At 38.6% G+C, this 23,221-nt stretch overlaps 1 protein-coding gene across 1 annotated transcript; it reads left to right on the plus strand.

The window, feature by feature from the left end:
- The first annotated feature begins 20,413 nt into the window (after positions 1 to 20,413).
- LOC138190899 (uncharacterized) lies at positions 20,414 to 22,102 on the plus strand. Its single transcript, XM_069135568.1, has one exon. It carries the CDS (start codon positions 20,414 to 20,416, stop codon positions 22,100 to 22,102), a length of 1,689 nt encoding a protein of 562 aa, XP_068991669.1.
- Positions 22,103 to 23,221: the final 1,119 nt, after the last annotated feature.

Genomic DNA, 23,221 nt, shown 5'->3' on the forward strand with positions numbered 1-23,221 from the left:
GTACTTCGCATTCCTCAACACGTTCAAACTTGAATATTAAAAGTTTTAACTATATCCTTATTACATAATCTTATAATATAATAGCACGATATCAAACAGGCGAAACTGCTATTTAAATATTAATATTATTACTAAACTTAAACTTTAGCAACGATATAATGGAAAAATATGAAGAAAATTCTCCTATAGTACGTTATGTGATAAAAGTAGGTTACAGAAAATAAAATTTAAAAAGAACGTTATTTTAATGAAAATACTACGATTTACGTCAGACCTGTACGCTCAAGGGATACTACACCTAATTGTAATATCCGAGATCCTTGATCATTAAAAATACTACGTAGGCGATCTTTCCACGTACCGGTAACTATAAAAAAGTAGAAAAAAAAGTTGTCGGTCTTAAAATTTTCGGGTAGTTTTTATCGAAATTTTTGAACAACCTTAAAAATCGTCTTTGAACTACAATTGTTAGTGGAAAATGTTCGAAATTTTTTTCACATCAGCATAAGTAACCACCAGGAAAAAGTAAGTATCGGTTTTAGGATGGACGACGAGAATTATGAGATATAGCGGTTTTTCACCAAAAAACATCTGAAAATTTAAGGGTTGATAACTTGTTCCCCACTTTTTTACGGGTACCAATAAAAGATCATCCAAGTGATACCTTTGATGATCAAGTATTCAAGGAATTTTCAGTTTGGTCTTCCTTTCAACTTAGTTTTCACTTTGTTATGTTGCTCCGTAATAATGAAAGAACGTGAAATATACCCCATACATATGCATATAGTAAGGGGTTTCCAAAAATATCGTTTTCAAGGACCTAAGTGGATATAAAGAGTGACGGTCAGATTTCCGAAAGACTAAAAAGTTGACGGGCCGAAATCCCGAAAGTCAAATTAACGAAAGTTCAAAACGCACAAAGGCCATGAATACGATCAAATGCTGTCTCGTAGAAAAATAAAATTACGAACGCGAAAATGCTTAAATAAATTCAAACCAAAAAGAAATCTGAAGAATAGTCAAAATTACGAAGGGTAAAATATCGAATCGACGGAATGCGAACTATTCTCAAAACGTTTTTTCGGATAAAAAAGCATTAAGATAAATGATCTTGCGCTAAAACAGTTATTCGACATTGTGATTTATCGAAAATGAAATTTTCATTTCACCGATCTTTCGTTATTTTAGAGTTCGAATCTTCATAATTTCGAATTTTCGGCCAGCCGATTTTTTGATCTTTCAGAGATTTGATCCTCACCCGATATAAAAAAACAGATATGTTCATAAAACACGACACTAATGAACATCGGTGTCGTAGTTAGCATCGAAATCTTCCTCTATCATCTTGTGGACGTCTTCATCCTCCGAACGCATATTTAGCCTCTCTTCCAACTGTCTAATTTTTGTAAAAGCTGTTCGTCATCTAACTCGTCGTCATCGGTTTCATCTACTTGATCAGTTGCCAGTGATTTCTACAAAAGTTTGCGATACCTCTGTTTTGTGGTACGCAAAACTTCTAGCATATTGGTCTTGAATTCTGCTTTTGCATCAGGACCTCTGAACAAGGGACACATTTTTGCTGTCTCTAAGAGAAAAAGAGACCGTATATATATCGGTATTTTCACGCGTCACTGAGAATAATTGAACAATGAAATAAATTTTCAGAAACTTATGGTATAAGATATTGGAAACTTTTGTATCGCCAAGCTGTGCACTCTTTTTCGCCCTTGGGCACGTGAATGACTTCACTAATTCATCAGTCATCACCTCGTTCAAAGCAGAGTTCAAGAACTCTCGCACCCTTGATTCTCCTATATTACAGAGATGTAAATACTGGAAAAAAACTTTAATATGGAGTAAAGAGATCTGCTGACAAAAATATAAACTTATTGCCAGATTTATGTTACAGAGTTAATAAAATACTCTTACCAGTTTTTTACGAATGCTTTTCTAGGATTGTATGAAGTTGACAAATAATACGAACAAATAAAATTGAAAAAAAAACAATTTCAGAACTTGAAACAAATGAAATAAAAATGACTCAGGAAGTATTCAAACAAAAATTGTATCTATACACCGATACATAGATGTATACAAAGATCCCAGTGCCTTTACACACCAAATACTTACTTAATTGTCACATAGATATGCATCCGTAGTGGTCACATAAGAAATTTGACCAGTTACTGTTTGGTTACTTTTTAGAAACGATTAAATAATTCATCACATATATCCAGAACTATTCACAAAAATCATTAAAAATAATACGATTTTCGGGTACTTTGCAAATTCATAGCTCTTACCCTGGCTCGATTCCAAAGTTAAAAATTTCAGGGCTTGTTCGGGACATAATAGACCAACTTTCCTGAAAATTTGAAGCTGATCGAAGTTCAAAGAAAAAAGTTACAGCTATTTGAAAATAGCGCTTTTTGAAAAATCGTTTGGCTTTTTGTGGCTATATATTAAACAAATAAAAGAAATTATTGAAATTTAGGGCAAATATCGACAGAATAGACCTCAATGAAAAATATCAGCAGTTAGTCAACCTTCTACATTGAAAACTGTAGGTTTGAGAGCCTTTTAAAAACAGGTAGGTTCGCTAAAACGGTGACTCATTGTCAGTTGGAAGCTCCCCGCCAAGCCGCATTTGAGTTTGAACTGAAAATCTATTTTTTTCTTGAAAATATAAAGTCAACAGAGAAGAATGCCGTTTCGTACGAGTCTCTAAATTAATTAGAAGCTAAAATACAAATTTAAAAAATTGAATCATAAATCGACTATTCTTAAATTTAAAAAATTTCTCCATCGGCCAAATTTGATCGTATCGGGCTCAAATTTTGAGGATCGTCTACCTTTCTACCCTACTTTCGGAGAAAAAATCAGCATCAAAATCTCTGACCCTATTGCGCACACTTTCGTCGAAAAGTAATGGATCTGCCCATATATGTATATATATATATATTTATCCACCTTTTTTTTGTTTGTTGTTATTCTTCGGTATTGGACAATTGTAGAGAGAAGCCTTCTCGGAGATGTTTCCTTAGCAAGTGTAATCTCTGAGGAGATTCTTCCGAGCTGGCGTTTATGTCGTTCGAGGCGGGTAAAGATGTAACGGCACAAAAAAAAAACAAACACCGAAACAAAGACAAGTAATGTTTTAATTGTTTAGAAAGAAGGCGTGTACTTTATAAGTTAAGATTGTTTTTAGTTATAAAGTCGATCGTAACCAAAATAGCTTGGGTTGAACATTTTCAAAATAGTTCCTGCAAATTGCGTAGTCGGTGTCAACTGTAATCTTGTGCTTTTGGAAAAAGCTCGACTCGGGGGAAGCTAAAATATGGGCATGCCCAAAACAAATGGTTGGCTGAAGGGATAGGGTGACCAGTTGATCACACGTGCAAGGCTGTGGAGCAACCAGACCCATCCTGGCTAGGTGCTCATTGGAGTTTGTGTGATTTGATTTGACGCGGTTAATGAGCGATATCTTTTTTCTACGGAGAGACAAATTGGCAAACCATGGACGGCGAAAACCATGGAATCGAGGATGTTAGCTTGACTTGATATTAATGTAGAACTTCTAGATAGATGCCCTAAGTCAGCCCAGAATAAACGATTGTTAAGCGCCAACGGATGGTCCTTGGCGGAGGGAGCTACCAAATCTGCCAGCTTTTTTTTATTACCCGGAATACCGACGTGAGCTGGAATCCTGATTAGGGAGCATTGGCAGTCTAGGTTACGAAGATTGAAATGCTTTTGCTTAATTAAAATTAGAATAGGGTTGACCTTATTGTAGATCAGGGGAAGTGAGAATGCTACGAGAGCGCTCAAAGAATCTGAGAAGATTAAGGATCTGGTACACCTCATAACCGTGTTTAGCTCCAAGGCCTTGGAGATACCAAGAGCCTCAGCGGAAAAGATGGATGAATTTTCATTCAGGATGTGGCAAACTGGATCCCTTTCATTCGGTGGGATGACCGCGTCTTGGAGCCGTCTGTATAAAAATGTAAGGAGGTTGGGAACTTCGTACTGCAGATGGTTCTCAGCCTCGAGGAGGGGGAAAAATCGTTCCTTATTGTGTTACCTATTTCCATATTGATATTAGACTTGGTAAAAATTGTAAAGTAGTCTAATCTGAAACATGAGGGGACCTTGGAGGAAATTATCCAGGAGGCAAACGTCCGAATAGAAGTCCAGACTTTAAATATGAGTGCCGGGGAGCGACCGCGACCTCGAACGCACTCATCGATAATTGTTTCTATAAGTTGGAGCTTGGGGATTATCATATTCCGTTGGTTGGTGCAAGTTCTCTACACGAAGTTTTTTGTAAGTTTGAGCCTGCTGCTTTGTAGGGGCGGGATGCGGCAGAGATGGAGAGCGACATTATTAGAGGTGGTTCTTAAGCAACCAATGCAAATTTTCAAGGATAAGGACTGAACAGCATCCAGTCTGAAGAGGTGTGATCGGCAGAATCTCCAAAAAATTGCAAGCCTCAATTTAAATGGCTCTCACATATCCCTTGTAAATAAGGAGCATGATAGAATTGTGATATCCCCAGGTGAGACTGGAGAGAACCTTTAGTGTCAAATCTACTTGCAAGGCCTTGAGACAGTTGAATTCTATGTGGGATTTCCACAGCAACTTCTTGTCGATACAGATCCCTAGTAATCTAACTTTTGAGAAGATATGGATGGGAGCGCCATTTAGTTGCATTTGGACCGGGATGTTTTCAAGAGACCTTTTAGAGAAAATGCATTATTGGTTTTTGCTAGTGCTCACTGCCCTCTGCTTTTTAATCTCTATTTAAAAACTATCATTCAATCCACCGGTCCTAATACTAAGACCCTTATATATACGGACGACGTAGCCATCTATTCCTCCAACAAAGTTCTTCAAACGTCACTTAATGGAGTTTCCACCTCATTGAACTCCCTCAGCAACGTGCTCCTTCAACGGGGTCTCACAAGACCCCGTATATATAAGGGTCTTAGTATTAGGACCGGTGGATTGAATGATAGTTTTTAAATAGAGATTAAAAAGCAGAGGGCTTAGAATAAAACTCTGGGGTAAGCCCAGGTTGGTGGATCTGATGCCGAGGTCGGCCCCCTGGGCTCTACCATGAATCACTTTGTACCAAATAACATTCTGGATGAATAGAACTATCCGATTCGGAATGCCTAGTGCGACATGGCCGTGGATAAGTATCTTGGGAATAACATTGTCTAAGGCCCCCTCTATGTACAGGTAGACATAGGAAAGGAATTCCTTACTGTATTGACTAGCATTTATTGAAATGAATTAATATTCCTATTTTTATTTATCGGCCCTAAATCTTTTAAAACATTCTTTTCCCTCACTTACATTCTCTCATTTAAACTAATTACTAACAATATGGCAAATATACATTCATCCTTCCATTCAGTCATTCACTCATTCTTGAAATAAATAATGGACAACAGGTGTATATAGGGTTAAAATTGTAAATATAAAAAGTCTTCTCTCATCAGCGTCACTATATAAATAAATAATCTCTGTAAAATAGTGTTGACCGTGGCAAAGCGTCTCTTTGCTAATCCCGATTCACTTCTTGGATCCTCCATCGTCGTTCCGCTGCAGGCGATCAATGGCGACATGCCCATTCGTCGTTTTGAAGATTTGTCTTCTGATAATTTTGCACCGCAACCGGTTGACGGGACACTGTACCATTATCTATTTTTTGACTTTCACACCTGATGTGTTCTGATGGACGGTTCGTAAGTGAGTGTCTCGTCTCCCAGAAGAACGGTGGGATCACCCGCGGTGTATAACCCGTGATTCGGTGGGTGAGCCGAATTTCCTTTGGTCCTTACTTTGACTCTACCCGCGGTACATTTAAATCGTTACATTACGGAGAAATGCTAAATTGATATTAGTTGTGAGAACAACCACATTATCGTATACCGATACCTTTCTTGAAACCGAAGAAGCATCTCGGCAAGATATGGTGGTTGTCAACCCACCCATGCAATGTAAAATTCATTATGCGTTTCATAGTTTTGAGTATGGCTTTGGGATGAAGTAAACTGCATAATGTGACCATTCTGTCGGAAACTCGTGATTTTGCAAAATTGAGTTGTACAGAGCAAGCAGGAAGTCAAGACCCTCGGACGGGAGATGCTTCAGAACTTTGGAGATGAGGTCGACCCTCGGACGGGAGATGCTTCAGAACTTTGGAGATGAGGTCGACCCTTGGTGAGGATTTACTCTTAGATACCTCTATCGACCACTCCAGTTCTTCTCGAGTCAGGTCGCTATTTAAGATTGGGTTTGCTATTCTCTGGCATGGCATAGGAGAATTCCTCTGCGGCGTAAGGGGTGGATACCTTATTAAAGGCTGAGACTATGGCAGGGTCGTCAGGAGAGTCGGAGTTAACGGATTTTGGTAAATTGAATCTTCTCTTAAAGCACTTAAGGCCTCTTTGATTGATCCCCATACTTTGTCAATGCTCGTTAAAGGGCTACTTGAAGAGCAGAAGTCCGTAAAGCTTTTTCGTTTTGTCCGCCTGAGGAGGTTCTTTGCCTCCTTCTCGAGCTTATTGTAGCTTACCTAGTTCTCCTCAGAGAAATCATCTCGGAATCGCTTGGCCGTCACCCTTCTGGAAGCGACCATGTTGGTGCACTCCTCGTTCCACCATGGAGTAGCTGGAGGGACGCCTTTGGTAAGAGTGTTCTCCGGATTTTTACCGCCTGACAATAAGAGATTCGTACAGGATATCGAGGAATAAGTTATACTTTAGATTTAGATAACAAACGTCTGCTTCGTTAAGGATGGTGGAAACGTTGGATTTCAAGAACTTTTTAAAGGAAGCCCAATCTACTTGATTGAGGGAGAGCTTTTTTCTGACCTGTAGTTTGTGGAAATTTAGCTCAGTCAGACGGATATGGATGGGGTAATGATCGCTACCTAGGGGATCATCAAGGGTTGTCCACGAGATGCAAAGGACAGATCAGGCACACTCCTCTCTCATTCTACATGAAATATTGTCGCCGATCCGTCCTTTAATAACCATAAATTGCTTACTTGACACGCCTCGGATAAAAATCTTTCAACCTGGTTTAAAAGTTGACTACCCCAGAGGGCATAGCATGCGTTGAAGTTTCACAGATTAGTAAATTATGAAATTGAGATGTGACCTGGAAGAACTCTTTCCACTCAAGACGGTTAAGAAATCTATTCGATGAGCGATAAAATTTGAGAATGTGGATACTACTGGAATCCGAAAGCTTCAGGCGGACCATATCCCACCCCAGCTTGTTCGGGAGGGGAAGATGATTAATTCTCTGGTAAAAAAAGTCTTTGAAGATTAGGAAGGCCAGACATCCCCTTGGGGTGAGGGCCGGCCTGTCCCTTCTTACTGTGTTGTGTCCCTAGTGGTATAGAAGGTCGTTTGATGATAACCAGGTTCCCGTAAGACAAATGACGTTGTGTCTGTTACTGAAGCCCTCGATACCGTTCTATTTACTAAAAATATTCCGGAATTTCCATTGAACTGTGTCTAGTGCAAAGACCATGTTATTTGTGGCGTTGCCGCCGATAGAGCTCTTCTAAGGCGTTAATATTGGCTATGATGCTATCGGAATCCGGGAATTTTTCGGCGATGCGGCTACATAGAAAATTGAAGAAGTCACCGAGGGACTTCCGAATTTCAGTTCTCACCCAGTTCATCATCCTCGTGTCTGAGTTTGAATGTGCGGGGATGATTCGAGCTATATCTAGATACTGCTCGACTTCAATGGAAGTGTCTAGTTCTTCGTAGTTGAAGTTAGAAATTAGGGTACTTGAATAGTCGCTTTTCCCAAGGAATGAATCAGGTCTTGCTCAATGGGTGTCAGGGGAAGGTAAGAAGGCAGCCGTCCAGAAAAATTCCTCGAGGCTGGTCTAGCGTTGCGGTTTACGTAGGACGAAATTACTGTAGATGATGTAATCAGTATATTCCTAAGTCGACAGACCTGCAGAGAGGCAGCGGTGGAAATTCCATCTTGTTTAGTGGAGCGGCCTGAAGAAGGGGGACGAATGATAATATATTTGATATGCCGTCGAGGAGCTTATTGTCCTTTAATACTCTAGCGAAGATCATCGCCTTAGATCATACCCTCATTCCCCCCATTTTTGTCACAGACCTGTACTAGGTATGGCGGGAGAGCAACCTGTGTATATCTATTGCTACGGACTCTTTGGGAAGGAACTCAGGGGATTGGTTGTTTAGACCCTCTAATTTTATATGGTGGCGAATTTGAGTCGCCAGGGGCCTCGTCAGAGGGGTCCTTACTCCTTTTCGGTACAGGAGTTGGTAACATATCAGGCATTACAAAAAACACAAGATTTACAACAATCAACAATACAGGACAAACAGAGTCAAGGCGGCTAGGTGGTCTAGTGGAGTAAGGCTCCGGCTAACCATCTCTAGACGACAGGTTCAATTCCTGGCTCCGTCGTTAGTTTTTCGAAATCACCAATTGTTCGAATTTATATCTTTCAATACAGGACAAACCTTGCGGAGATCGAAACAGGGAGATAGAAGAGGAGTAGCGAGTTTCCCTTTGTCACTTTCCAATCCGGGTCAGGACTAGATTTGTTGATAATTGGAGATCCAGTAAATCATTTGACTCGAGCCGGGGCGAGCGGATTATGGAAGATGAGCAGGGCCAATGACCGGCACCTACTTGGTCCATCGGGGTAATCGCTTTAAATGCGTAGATGTCCGTAGACGCGTAGAATAGGTGTGAAAAATGTTCGCTGAGATGTCAGACAGTTGCGGGAAGGTGCTGAGACGCTAAGAGACACAAGAGGTATACAAGACACAAGAAGACACAAGACGACGCAAGAGACTAAGAGCACCAGGTTATCACAAATTATGTAAAAATAAGCTCTAGGTTATTTCACAACTGGGACGAATCAGCCATCTTGAAGCACTATTCGAATCTCTAAAGTCTGCGCCCGCACTGATTGCGCCAATCTCTGTAGCTCCCCAAGCCACAACTAGAGGAACATCAAGACGCCTACCGCGCATGAAACTGCCTACTTTCTCAGGTAATCACGCAGACTGGAAATGTTTCCATGACCTCTTCACGTCAATAATATGCGAAAATTTGCACGTTTCGGAAATGGAAAAGCTTCACTACCTCAAAACAAGTTTGACTGATGAGTGGTCGTAACTCATCAAAAACATCGCTCTCACCTCGGCAAACTTCCCTTGAGCCTGAGAAACTCTTGTATCACGGTACGATAACGAAATATTTTTGACAGATTCTTGCGTCGCGAAACTTTTCGCGATTCTTCGTGTCACGAACAAATCGTCTTTGGAACTCAAGAGCTTACACAGCAATACTTGCGAAGCTCTCGGTCCACTCAAATTTCTGGACAGTCTCGAGAATCATTGGGATCACATCATCATGCACGTGGCGATTCGCAAGGTCGACCCAAGATCTTTCGAAGAGTGGGAAAAAATTGTTAGCGAGAAACTCGAGCCTCCCACGTTCACGGAGCTCAAGGCTTTCATCCTTGGTCGCATCCACACACTGGAAGCTGTGGAACAAGCTCATTCTCAATCCACGCCGAGTAAACCTTACTCGTCGCAAGGAAGGTCTAACTGTTGTTTCAATCAAAGGTTTTTATCGAATCAAGTGTTTATTCAGCGATTAGATTATCGATACAGATACAGGCGTGAGGTTTTCAAAGAAGAAGATGAAACGTTACAGTTGTCGAGGGGTTCACAAAAGTAGAAACAGAAGGAAAGTCATAGACTAACTAAAGCAAACTAGACTAACGCACCTCATTAGAAGACTAACTTATCATTTAAATAATGATTGAACCACTGTCGACACAAAATAAAAACTGCTTTATCAACTTAGCCGACAAGGTCACATATGGCGTAATCAAAAGAACAATCGTGTGCTTGTTGCAAAGGCAATTATTATATCGCGTTCTGTTCGACCTTTCGCGGCAAATCACTCCGTCAAATAAAGGAAATGATTTCCTCGAAAAAAAACTCTACTTCAACTGTCTAGGTCCGCATCAGGCAAAGGACTGTCATGTCGGTCTGATAAAAATTGCCACGGTGCCACGGTCGACAACACTCTCTGCTACATTGAAGTTCGTTCTCAACCTCAGCATCTTCCAATACCGGTACACCTCGAGCACAAGGCTGCTGTAGCGCAATCAGTTCAGAACGCAGCCAGTTCGACTAGCACATTTTAGGTGACCAACTACGCAGTTCAGCCTACGATGGTCAAACCATCTCCAGTTCTTTCGCCATGGTTCAAGTTATAGCCTCTAATCCGGAGACTGAAGAAGTAACCATCGTTCGTGCATTGCTCGATCAAGGATCCGAAAGTTCCTTCTTCACAGAATCGCTGGCGCAACATTTGTGACTACCGTGATATAAAGCAACGATACCGATCTCGGTGTCGGAGCTCAACAATCGGTAGTGACTCGCGGCATCGCGATGCTGTAACAGCAATCTCGTGTTCACATCTCGTTTTCATGTGGGCTGGAAGCGCTCGTTCTTCCACGACTCACGTCGTGTCTTCTTCTTCCCGAAGTCTGGCCTCATCTACAAGGACTCAATCTCGCGAATCCAAGTTTCGCGCATCCCTGTTAAATTGACATAATTCTCGGAGCTGACATCTATCGTAACATCATCCTGCAAGGAGATCGGAGAGGAGCACCAGACATCACAATCGCTCAAGAAAGTCAGTTCGGCTGGGTCTTCTCAGGCTGCGTATTATCGGAAGCAGCAAACCTCTCTCATAGTGCAATCCAAGGTTTTCAATACTCTCTTGATTACGCACCACAGAGCAATATATATATTTGGAGGGTCAGCTTCCCCAAGAAAGACAGTTATTTCTTGTGCAAATGTGTGGCTAGGGTATATAGTTTAACGGGCCGCCACGGGAGTCAGCGACGAGTGGTGTGGCTATACTTTTGAATCAAATGCTATGCAATTCAATGGCGAATACACGTGTCGTATCGTTCAACCATTCTATAAAAGTGTTTTATTGTACTTGTGGTAAATTTGGAAGGTTACCATATCCTTCAATATATCATGAGTAATGTCATGGTAATGCACTGTCGCGGTAATCTTTACTACAAAAACAAGGGTAGAATACGTGTTCTTCGATAATTGGACCAACACACCATTTTTTTTGAAGATTTTAAATACTATCGATTTTAATAGGTAAGTGTATTGCTTTCATCGAGATTTTTTTTATATCAAAGCTCGAGAAATATTCAGTGGCTCAATGAGAGATTTTCTCTTGTTATTGGTTAATGCTTGATTGTCTTGAATTTACATAAAATGGCTCGTCGCGAAGACTGATTGTAAGAAAATGAGTATAGCTAGTTGTACTTTGTATACATTTCTGTCTTACAGCGAAAAATTAATATGGAATAAATTGATCTTCAAATCATTAAAAAGATTTTTCTACTTTGTCCTTTATTTTATCTCGTAAATTATCCAGTCAGTCTCATATTATTTTACACAGGGGGCCGTACACTGTACCTGGAAATCGGGAAAATCAAGAAAATATAAGTAAACTCCTCAGCGATTGTATGATTAGGGGATTTCAAACTCATTGTAAAAACAGAACTATCCCCAGAAATGCATATTTCACAAACTATTACGACATATTATGTGCAGGGCGCTGGTAAATTAAGTTTTTAAATATCAAAGATAATTTTAATGAGGATCAGGAAAATTTATGCGTGGATTCCAGTACAGAATGTTTTACAGGAAAAAAGGGGTAATACTATAATCGTCATGAGATATTTCGTGACCGTTTGTGTACCCTACAAAGAAAAGACAGATTTGCAAACGGTAGCTGACACAAACCTGATTTACAGGTCATTTCTCTTCCGTCGGCTTTGAGCTGCTTGTTAAGCTTCAAATTGCCAGAATGGCAGGATGGAACAAAACAGTACGGCATTCTCAAACCTTTCGCAAATTAATATAAATATTGCCACTAATTGTCACTGAACAAATCTTAATCACTGAGAATGCCACGGAATGCGGAAGAGGATTGGGAGTGTTGAAAAAATTAGATGACAACATCGCTAATTTTTACAATCATATCTTGCATTTATTTCAGTATGTAATTCTCGAAAGTATCAGTTTCAAAAATGTACAGCCATAGTTCATGAAAATCTGGAAATGAACCATCTGAAAATAATTCGAGTACATGTAAACATACTCTGATGTCCTTATACAAACGCAAATAATGTAACTTACTCGATTCTATCGGTAACGCGTACTGATTGGCTTCGCCATTTTTAGGAAAACGATCCCGCGAATTTCAAAATATTAGGTAAAATACATACCAGCTACAGAACGGTTCAGGTTGTGATACTTGAAATTCACTCGGAAACTCGCAGAAGAAAACTTGGTTTTTTTAGTATTTCTTTTTAAATTAATTTATTTCTGATCAACATTTATTCAATGTCACTGTGTCGACTATTTTACAATATTTTTTTATAATTGAGATTTATACAAAAACAAGTTTGTATACACGTAAATAATCGCACCGTGTCCATGAGGAAAGTGCGCACCTTATGCGCGTGCGTCAAGTCGTTCGAATTTTATTGGCTGACAGTTACCTTCTGATTGAGCAGCCGACGCAGTACCAGTCGCAACTGTCAGACAATGGTCAGAGCCCACAGATAGCGGTGGGCTCCTAAGGACATTTTCTGAGAGTTGCGGTTGGTATTGCGTTGGCTGCTCAATCAGTTGGTAACTGTAAACAATAATGGCGGCGATCTAGCAGACAATATTCACGAAAGTTTGACGTTTGCATGTGGAAAATCAAATCTGCTGCTGAAGATTACATGAATACCTTAATATTTAACAAAAGAAAATAATTGTACGATAAATGTATGTGACTATAGCGACAATATATTAGTGAAAATGAAATGCACGATGAATTGAAAGACGAAAGATTAAATAAAATTCCATCGGTACGCTTTCTTGATACAAAGAAAACGGTAGTCACACTGAATCAATCATGCAAAAGATGCACAATAATAAATGTGTGGGGTAATAATAAGGTAATTACGAATTATGTATAATATTATTATTATTATATTAAAATATATTTAAGAAATTGAAGGTGCCTTTTTTACGTAGTGCATAGTTTGGCTTGCTTTTTTTCACCCTACTAGTCTTTACCATTTCCCAATTTTTTGTGTTAGTTGATTGACGCATTCTCATGACTTTATAGTAATGTAGACAGTCTGCGATGAATTCTTCCTTATGCAAATCACATAGAAACGAGAACTCACAATTTATCAGAGCATCATCAACTGTCGCCTGATATAAATTAAGTACGCCATAGTTGAAGTGCTTTTCAAAAATAAAATGATTGAATTTAAGATCGACGCCAAATTTTTTCACAGCACTGGACTACTTTTGAAATATAATACGATCCTTGGACACGAAACAAGGAGATTGTTTGGTCAGCTCCTAGACATCCGCTCCGACAATCGGGCAAACAACGAAAAATTCACCATTTATTGTCTTTTGAGTAAACGACAGAGATCCAAACGTTGATCCCGGATTGCCTGTCAACTTTCGTAAATACTGTTTCGTTAGATCGCCGCCATTATTGTTTACCTCATCTGTACCGACGCATGAGGCGCCTGGTGGATTCCCACCGTACTAAGACAAAATAATCACAGCGACCGAGGGCCAGTCCAGCCCCCTGACCATATACATATGAGAATAGACCGCGTGACCGGGCTGAGAAATTGATAGCGGAATAGAAAGAGAAAGTTGTATATGGGACCGCTCTGTCTTTGTCTAGTCGCGCATGCGCGGACACATGTACACACTGCGAGGCCAACTTTTACGAGGTCAAAGCCAAAGAATACGCATGCAGAACAATAATCGCACGATTTCTAAAGGACAATAATTTTGTTAAGAATTTTCAAATTATTTATAAGTATTTAATAACCAAAGTCAAATGAGTCAAAAAGAATATTCGTGCAAGATAAAATAATATTATTATATATTATGAAAATATAACATATTTTTACTTATTGTTTTAAGTATAATAATATTCAACGTTTTATATCCCGTATATGATCATACAGTATGTACTTGTGTGCGTTATTCATGTTTGTTACCTAATAAAAATGATAAACAGCATTTTACGTTTTAATATTCAATTATTTAATTTTAATGTATTATTAGTATTATTCTTATTTTTGAATTATAACTTCTAATTTATGTTTTATGTACAATATATAAGAACTTCCGTCCCTCCATTCATTTTATATTTCATTCTTACTAAAAAAATGCTGAGCGCGCATGCGCGATTAGAGAGGAAAGAGGGGTCCTATATGCAGCTTTCTCTTTCTATTGCGCTATCGCATTCACCAACGGGCCACCTCCGTTACTCTCGCGATCTATTCTTATATGCCTACGTCCCTGACATACGCTGCTAAAAGTGGTTCGCAAAATGTCCCTCGATTCTGCCGCCAATCTCCGCCACTAGTGGCGCTAGTAGTTGTCTGACAAGCTCGCGCGGTCAGCGCAAGGTACCTAGATTCGGAAGGTCAAGACACGCGTGTTCCAGTTTTTCTCACTATAACGTGGGCAAAAATGTTCTATGCGCGTTCGCCCAAAAAATATAAAACTCACATTACCGCACTAACCAGTTTTGACCAATCTTGCTCAATTTTTTCAGGTTAAGCATTAACGAGCTGCGCCCTTAGTGTCCTGACGTTCACGAAATGAATAGAAGCACGTATATATTTTGAGGTTAATCATTGTGACAGGTCAGGCATCAGAACCAAACCGGCTGCTTCCCATTTAGAGCACAGTGTGACACAGTGTACAAATTTCTATTGTAAGCGGCCAATCCGGGCAAAGGAATAGACCAGATACGTTTACACCGTGTCATATTATGCTCCAAATGGAAAGCATCCATTGTCATACGAAATTTTTGGCGCATTCTCACTAATTTTTTTGCCCACGCGTGTCTTGACCTTCCTAATCTAGGGACCTTGGGCCAGCGAGGGCAGCGAGCGTGTCAGAAGTCTGCTAGCGCCATGTAGAGGAACTAAAAAACGGGGACAAAGCGCGTACAATTTTTTAGTACACGAGCAGTGGTATCAGGGGGCTGGGACAGTCGGACCACCTCTCATTTTTACACCGTGCCACGACGACAGCCTCTCGCCGCTGTCATCCATATAACCTCTAAGATATCGTGCTCTCGCTCTGGTTTCTTAGCTTTTGCTGTCAACTGCTTTGCCGGCCATGGGCACATAAAATACGAGTAGAAAGCAAACAAAAGTCGAAAAAATAAAGTGAGCCACGGTACATGCATCGATGAACATTACTGTACGTTTGCATTTTCAATAAGTATAAGCATTAAATTCCGACTGTTCATCGAAGAATTAACTTTCCGATCCAATAACAAATGCTTCGCAAACCTTTCCGAGTTACTGGTTCACGTAGCTTCCCCCTAGGCAATTTCTATTTCCCCCTAAAAATCTCCTAAATACCTCCACCCTTACTCCGTCAGAGGATTGTGCCGATTATGCCAACCCAGCGGCTGGATGTTGGGTTGTTTTGGATTCAGGTTTGGGTTGGGTTCACGGTCTTACATACAGGTCTGGCAACGAAGTCAATTTTCTACAGAGCGGCGTGGTTCTCTTGTCCGTGGTTTTAAGTGTTTGAAATAGCCATGTCGCAGCGCTGCTATATAGGGATGTACGTGGGGTAGGGATGTACGTGGTGGGGTAGGGATGAAAATGTGCCAATAATAATATTATTATTAGCTTGGCGCTGCATTGCGCACGCGTTGATTATCCATCTCTCGATCACAACGCCGACCTGGCGGCCACAACGTGAGATAAATAACTGCCGTGAAATGAACCACCCCCACTACCTTCGTTGCCGGACCTGATGTATGTAAGACCGCGGTTGGGTTGTATCTGGTTGGGTTGGGTTGTGTTGGGTTCAGGTTTGGATTGAGTTGTATCTGGTTGTGTTGGGTTATTTTGGGTTCAGGCATACGGCTGGCAACCTCGCTTGCTCGATTTGCTAAAAAAAAACGGGAATTTGGCTTCCCCTAAAAAATACCCCAAACATTTTTTCCCCCTAAATGCCCCCTAACGTTTCCAAGAAACCCCTAAATCTAGGGGGGAATCCCCTGATCTGGCAACACTGTAGCCAGCGATAAAACTCGCGAATGCTCGTCAGTAGATGTTCAAGTTTCAAGAGATTGTCCCGATATACCCATCATCAGCTCTTGCGTTGACGATTAAGAAACAAAAAAATAAACACATTTGTAATGTAATGTAATCCAAGAAATAAATGCTTCCATAATAATACATTGTGACAAATCAATAGAAGTATTCAAACCCCTGTTAGATATGGTGAGAGATAGATGGCAGCACATTGTAGAGAAAGGGTAATAAGAGTGCGAGTGAAAGGGAGGTGGAGTTTACAGCGAGGGCAAGTGAGTAGTAGAGCGTTGACGGTAAAGGTAGTAAGATGAGCGGTGGAAGAGAGGAAAGAGAAAATTAAGGAGAGAGTTATGCACGAATGTGAGTCGAATGGTAGACTTATGAGAACGAGCAGATCATATCCAAGTACTGTAGTCCAGCAGAATAAAATTAAGTTCTATTCTGGAATAACGTAGGTTAGCCGATTTTTTTATTGGTTCATTAGAGACGGACGAACATATTTTCACCTATGCCCCAAAAAGTTAGGTCCGGGTTTGTCCGTAACGATTGTTTAAACTTTTGAGACCCCACATTTTGTTAAATAACGTCTTTGTTATGGTCATACACGAAAACTGTTCAAACAAAAGTTGTTCGTCTCACCATTCTCGATAAAACAAGCTGTCGTGAGATCCATTTCCTCTATTTGTTTAGTTGCAAAATGTAAAATGCCGTGGAAAAAAAATTTACATTTCTTGTTATAAATTGATGAATAAACAACGTGTGGCTTTGAAACTCATGGTACAGGTAATATGAAGTGTCTTGAAAATTATCGTGCAAGGCTCTTTTGGCTGTGTTATATAGTTGAGCGACAATCCGCGACAAGCTAAAATCCGTATACCGTCTGCCCTTTCGTATGTGATTGGCCCACGGGTTGGCAAAAAATCATGGAGTCAGTTCGTTACTAGTACTTTCCATAAATGAAAAAAAAAAAATTTTTGTACTCGAGAATCTCAATTTTTGGGCGACTTGAAATTTTTTGCTTTTAAACAAATAGAGATATCTCTGAGAATAATCATATTATTGTAAATATCATGATGGGTTGTACTTGCCCTTAATTTTACGAGTAATTTAAACATAAAAAAAACATGAATATCTTGATTAGAACCAGAGATAACGGTGTTTAAGTGTTATTTTGTTTATTGTTGTTGTAATTAATATTTAGCGGGGAAAAATATCAGCTACCTCTCAATACCCCAAGAGATCACCGTGAATTTTTTCAGATCTCCAATTGCGTTATATCTAGTAAAAAGAAATTGCTCAACGTTCGTCGAGCGGCGTTGGTCGGTGGAATGAAGCCGGGCGTGAGGTGGGGGGCTCGAGGCTTCGTGCGCCCGGCTGTTCTCACCGCTTAATTAACAACTCAATAACTCCGTTAATAATTATCGTAAAACATTTTTTTTTTTTGAACTATGCTATTTTTTTTCAACAATTCGAATCTGTAATTAGATTTTTAATATTTATAATATTTTTTTTTCTTTTGGATTCTAGTCATATTCATAGGAAATATTGCTATAAATAACTTTAGATATATAATATCTGTGAATTTTAAGACAAAATAAAATTAAAAAAAATTTAATTACTGTGTTGTGAGTATGTGTACTGTAACGCTAAATTCTGTTACCCTCGGATGAGGACTTACCGTTGACACTTTGGCGCGATTCTCCACTTATTCAGAATATTAAACCATAACAAAATCAATTATGTTGGGCGCCAGACGGGTTAGCGTCGATTTTCAAACAATAATACGAATGAATAAAAATAATACCAAACCGTACGAAAAATGAATAGAGAACCCGTTGTATGGCTGGCTAGGCTCAGGTACTCACACGAACTGGTAGAGTGGCGGTATTCAAGGCAGCTAACAATAATTACAGAATTAAAGAAAATAATGAAATCAAGAATAAACTCAAGTCAGGAAAAATGAACAGGTCAATCGATCATATATTGTCGAGAAGGTTACATGGTTGAGACAGGCAAATGAAATGGTATCGACAGCGGTAGTGAATAAAATAAGCAATCGTTGTTCACAAAAATTTCGGTAGAATAGAATTAAACGGTAGCTTTGAAACGAGAGATGGTAGTTAACAGAGAAAAATGAACGTAGGTCGGGAGAAGCGATATAATGCAAGAATTTACTTAAAACTACACGTCACTGGGCGACGTGATCTTACCCAAGTTGCAAATGACGCTACGAAAATTATTATTCTGTCAATTAAAAACGAGAGAACTTTACTGCAATCGGTAGAAAATCAGGTAACGATAGCTCGGTAGATAATATGACGAAATTACCATAGATTATAACCGGTACGAAGGATTGACATTCATTAACAATTTACAAAATCGGTAGCGTAAACGATCGATTAGATAATTTTCGGTAGAGTTATTCATAATCGATAGAATCAATAATTTACAATAATTACGGATCTGAGGAATTAAACAATGAATTCCTAAACGTAACTTTCGAGAGAATACAAAATACAAAATTATGAGACAGTGAGAATTTCGGAGAGTTCACAAAATAAAGAAATACACTAAATACATCGCAGTACAAAAGAATCAAGAATAATACGCAGAACTTAACTTAAGAAGATACAGAGAAAAGAATTACAGGCAAAAATAATATAAAATTGCCAATAGCAATAACAAAAGGTGCGGTGATATTTAGAGGCTTATTCTACGCTCGGTTATACTCCAAGGAACTCGATATACGATACAATAGGCAGGAGATAAATGAAAATATAATACGCAATAACAGAAATAAAATATAAGGCACACTACTATTACAAATAATTATGAAACGAAAGGTAAAGCCACTAGGGCTCAAAATCAACTTCGACTCCTAGCTGGAAATTTTCAGCGTTGTTTGGGAATAGAATGAAGTATATTACCTGAAAATTTCAAGCGATTTCGAGTTGATAGAAAAAAGTTACAGCTATCTGAAAACAGCGATTTTTCAGAAATCAGTCAATTTTGCGAGGCCGTATATAAAAAGGAACGTGGTAATTAATAATAATTCGTGTAGGTAGTGATAAAGTATACCTAGACGAAAAATTTTAGCGGTCGATTGGCCGTCTACTTGGAAAATTCTTGACTTGGCAGCGTTTCAAAGTTATGCGAAATTTTGCTAGAATAGTAGTTCATGAAAAGGGTCCTAATTAAACTGGATTTTGCTTTGGAGCAGAAAACTATTTTTTTCCTCAAAATACAAGGTCAGTGAAAGGGAATGCCGTTTGATTCGAGTCTTTAAGTCCCATAGAGCTCCCATGAAAAAATCGTGAAAATAACTAAAAAATTGAATTGTTAAAAACTTCAAAAATTTCTATAGCCACCAGATTTTCTTATATTAGGCTCAAATTTGGAGAATCGTCTTTTTTTATAACCTACTTTCTTGAAAGAAATCAGCAGCCGAATCGCTGACCTAAGCCCGCAGGTTGCGGTCGAAAAATATTGGACGCACCCATTTATGTATGTATTGTAACCAATTGATTTGAGGGTTATATGTAGATTGATATGTAGAAGAAAGACAACCTCTCATAGTATTAATTTCAACTTGTCAAGTTCTAAAACCAAAGCCAAACAACTAGCAACTAATTTCCAACTATCTTTACTCAACCTAGAAATTAATGACGTTCATACGCATATTATCAATTCCGAAAAGATTTTGACTAACTTAACCAAACAAATCAACCATAAACTGGGGAGTACTTCAGGAAAAAAGTTCTTTGATACCCAACATCGGATGTTAAACAATAAGTTCATCGCAATCAAAAATCGTAACATCAAAAAATTCACCATGTTGCTTGCTCAAAAAAAACTTTCAACAACCACAAAGATTCGCTCTCAAATGGAAAAAATAATTGGTTAGTAAATCTAACGGATACTCTTATTCCTGACAACGTTGCTGAAATAGTACAACTTGGTCCTAAATTTGGACGTCCATATAATAATCGCGATCTTCCCGTTTGCAATCTCATCTCCAACTTTGAAGCAAAAATAACGAGTTTTCCAACCGACTCAAGAAACGAAGTAAGATCAGATTTCACTAACAGAGTTCTTAACTTCCCAAAGAACCCTAGAAATAACAACAATAATTTGGTTACAGACAAAAAAATCCGTGATACAATAACTTTTAAAAAAAACAACCCTAACATTATGTTTTTAAAAGCTGACAAAGGCAATACGTCGGTTGCTATGCATAGAGACTCTTATAACAACAAAATGAGGCAGCAGCTTTCTGACACCAACACCTACAGAATTGCTAAATATGATCTGTGTAACTCCCTACAAACTAGGGTGAATAAACTCACGTTCAATTGGTTTACCTCCAAACTAATAAACAAAAACCTACATAGAAGCATTTCTACTTACAACAGTGTCCCTCCACGCGCATATGGGCTACCTAAAATTCACAAAGAGGAAGTCCCATTAAGAATTATCGTCTCATTTGTCAATAGCCCGACCTATGCCTTAGCCAAGACAATTAATTCATGGCTCACCACTAATATCACACCTCCCACCTCTAGAGTTAAAGATAGTTTCTCCTTAGGTGACACAATAAAAACATTGATTATCCCAGACAACTATACTTTAATATCGCTAGATGTAATATCACTCTTTACCAACATTCCGACAGATCTCGCATTGCGCGCAGTAAACAACCGTTGGGCTTCTCTTGAAAATAAGATCCCAATTCCCCTTATTGAACCAGATACAGCTTTAAAAATATGTTTTGATTCTGCAATATTTAAATTTAACAACGATACGTATGCACAACAATTCGGGTTGCCCATGGGATCTCCTCTCTCCCCAATCTTGTCAGACCTTGTCATGGAAGACTTGGAAACGTCTTGCATTAACAATCTTGATTTTGATTTACCGTTCTATTTTCGATATGTTGATGATATTCTTACTGCTGTTCCTAAAGAAAAAATAGATCACACTCTTAATACTTTTAACCGATATCATCCACGATTACAATTTACTATCGAAACAGAAGAAAATAACGCCATCGATTTCTTAGATGTATTGCTGATACACAACAACAATAATATCAAAACAGATTGGTTCCACAAAAAAACCTGGACTCAAAGATATCTGAATTTTAATTCTCACCATCCAATGTCCTACAAAATAGGCACCATCATTAACCTAGTTGACCGAGCCATCAAACTAGCTAGTACAGAGTTCCAGGAAAAAAACCTGTCGCTCATATACAATATACTAAGATGGAATGATTATCCTCATGGCCTATTACACAAACATATTAATAAGAGACACACCTACATCAACAACTTACCTGACAATAATATTGACTCTGCTCCCGCAGACGATAACAATAGACCTGCCACTACATTTATTCCCATCCCATATGTATCTGGTCTCTTTGAGTCACTGAACCGTCTATTTACCAAACACAATGTCAAGTTTGTGGGAAAAAATTCAAAAGACTTACAAATAGTCTTTGATTCGGGAAAAGATAGGATCCCTATGGGCAAACGATCCAATGTTGTGTACAAAATACCTTGCAATGATTGCAATCAAGCTTATATCGGACAAACTGGCCGCCATCTAAACACCAGAATCAAAGAACATCAACGCAATGTACAAGAGAATGAAGAACGTCACACTGCTCTAACAAAACATGTGATCAATAAACAACATACTTTTAGCTATGACAATACAAACATCCTTTGTGAAGAACCTAATTATTATAAAAGGTTATTACTAGAAATGTGCAATATTGTAGGACACACTAATTCCGTTAACCTTAGGCAAGATGTTGAACATCTTAGCAATATTTACAAACCGCTAATCTCCGCCCACATATCACACATTGTTTAACCTTAACTACACACATAAAATTATTGTCCCCATGGCACAGGTTTTTTATATAATTTTTTTGTTTTTTTTATATATGTTTATATCTGGTTTACCTTCACTCTGGGTCATATTTGTTTCTCCCATCAGTCGTTATTCACCAGTTGACCCAATCGGTTCAACAAAATTTTGGTTAGACATGGAGAACAGGGTCATAATGTTCCCAGTACCACTTTTTTGGACATTGCGTACACTAATTTAACTGCTATAAAAACTTTTCTTTAAAACTTTTTTAATGCATTGACATATAGACAGTGTTGATACATAGTTTTTTTAATTAATTACCTCCATTTTGTAACTCCTACACTTTAAACAACCGGAGGAGCCGACAATGACTACTGTTACTCGAAGAAATTTAGCTCGCCAAATTGTATTTTATGAATTCGACTTGTATCTTAATCCCCTTCCTATAAAAAGGTAAATTACTCTCTAAGCCTATCTTTTTTCAATCATAACAGATAATCAATTTGTACTCACTAACCTATAATATACAATAGCCTTAATAGTATTACATCTATAGTAATTAATGTCTGATTGTACTTTTCTTATAAAAAAATTTATTTTGTTCTTGACAGTTAAATAAATAAATTAATCGTTCTGAGGAGGGGATATATCCGGGCCGAAACGTTAACAAAAAATACGTTATACATATAATTGACCGCTCACCAAGATTCCATAATATATTATCCACGAGGTCGAGAATTCTTACCCTTCAGTTACTAACCTGAATAATTAGATATTGAGAGATAATAAAGGAGAAAGATATGATTGTTGGGCGCCAGACGCACATGCGTCAGAAAATAGATAATTAGAAAATGGGAAATCATCCACTCAGATACGCTACCTGACGGATCAAATATAAACTACTCTATACAGGTCAAGCTTAAACTGCTGATATCAAATATAATATGTGAGAAATGTAGTTTAAAAGTGTTAAACTTTTTTTTAAATATTAAGTAATCAATTATTATCTATAAGCTTAGTTATTACTTCAAAACATCTTAAATTTCAATATTTGATCAAAAAATTTAATCATGGAGTTTCCACCACGAGAAAATAAAAATAAAACTTTCTGCTGCGTGT

This window comes from Neodiprion pinetum, chromosome 1 (genome assembly GCF_021155775.2).
Source record: "Neodiprion pinetum isolate iyNeoPine1 chromosome 1, iyNeoPine1.2, whole genome shotgun sequence".
Classification (NCBI taxonomy): Eukaryota; Metazoa; Arthropoda; class Insecta; order Hymenoptera; family Diprionidae; genus Neodiprion; species Neodiprion pinetum.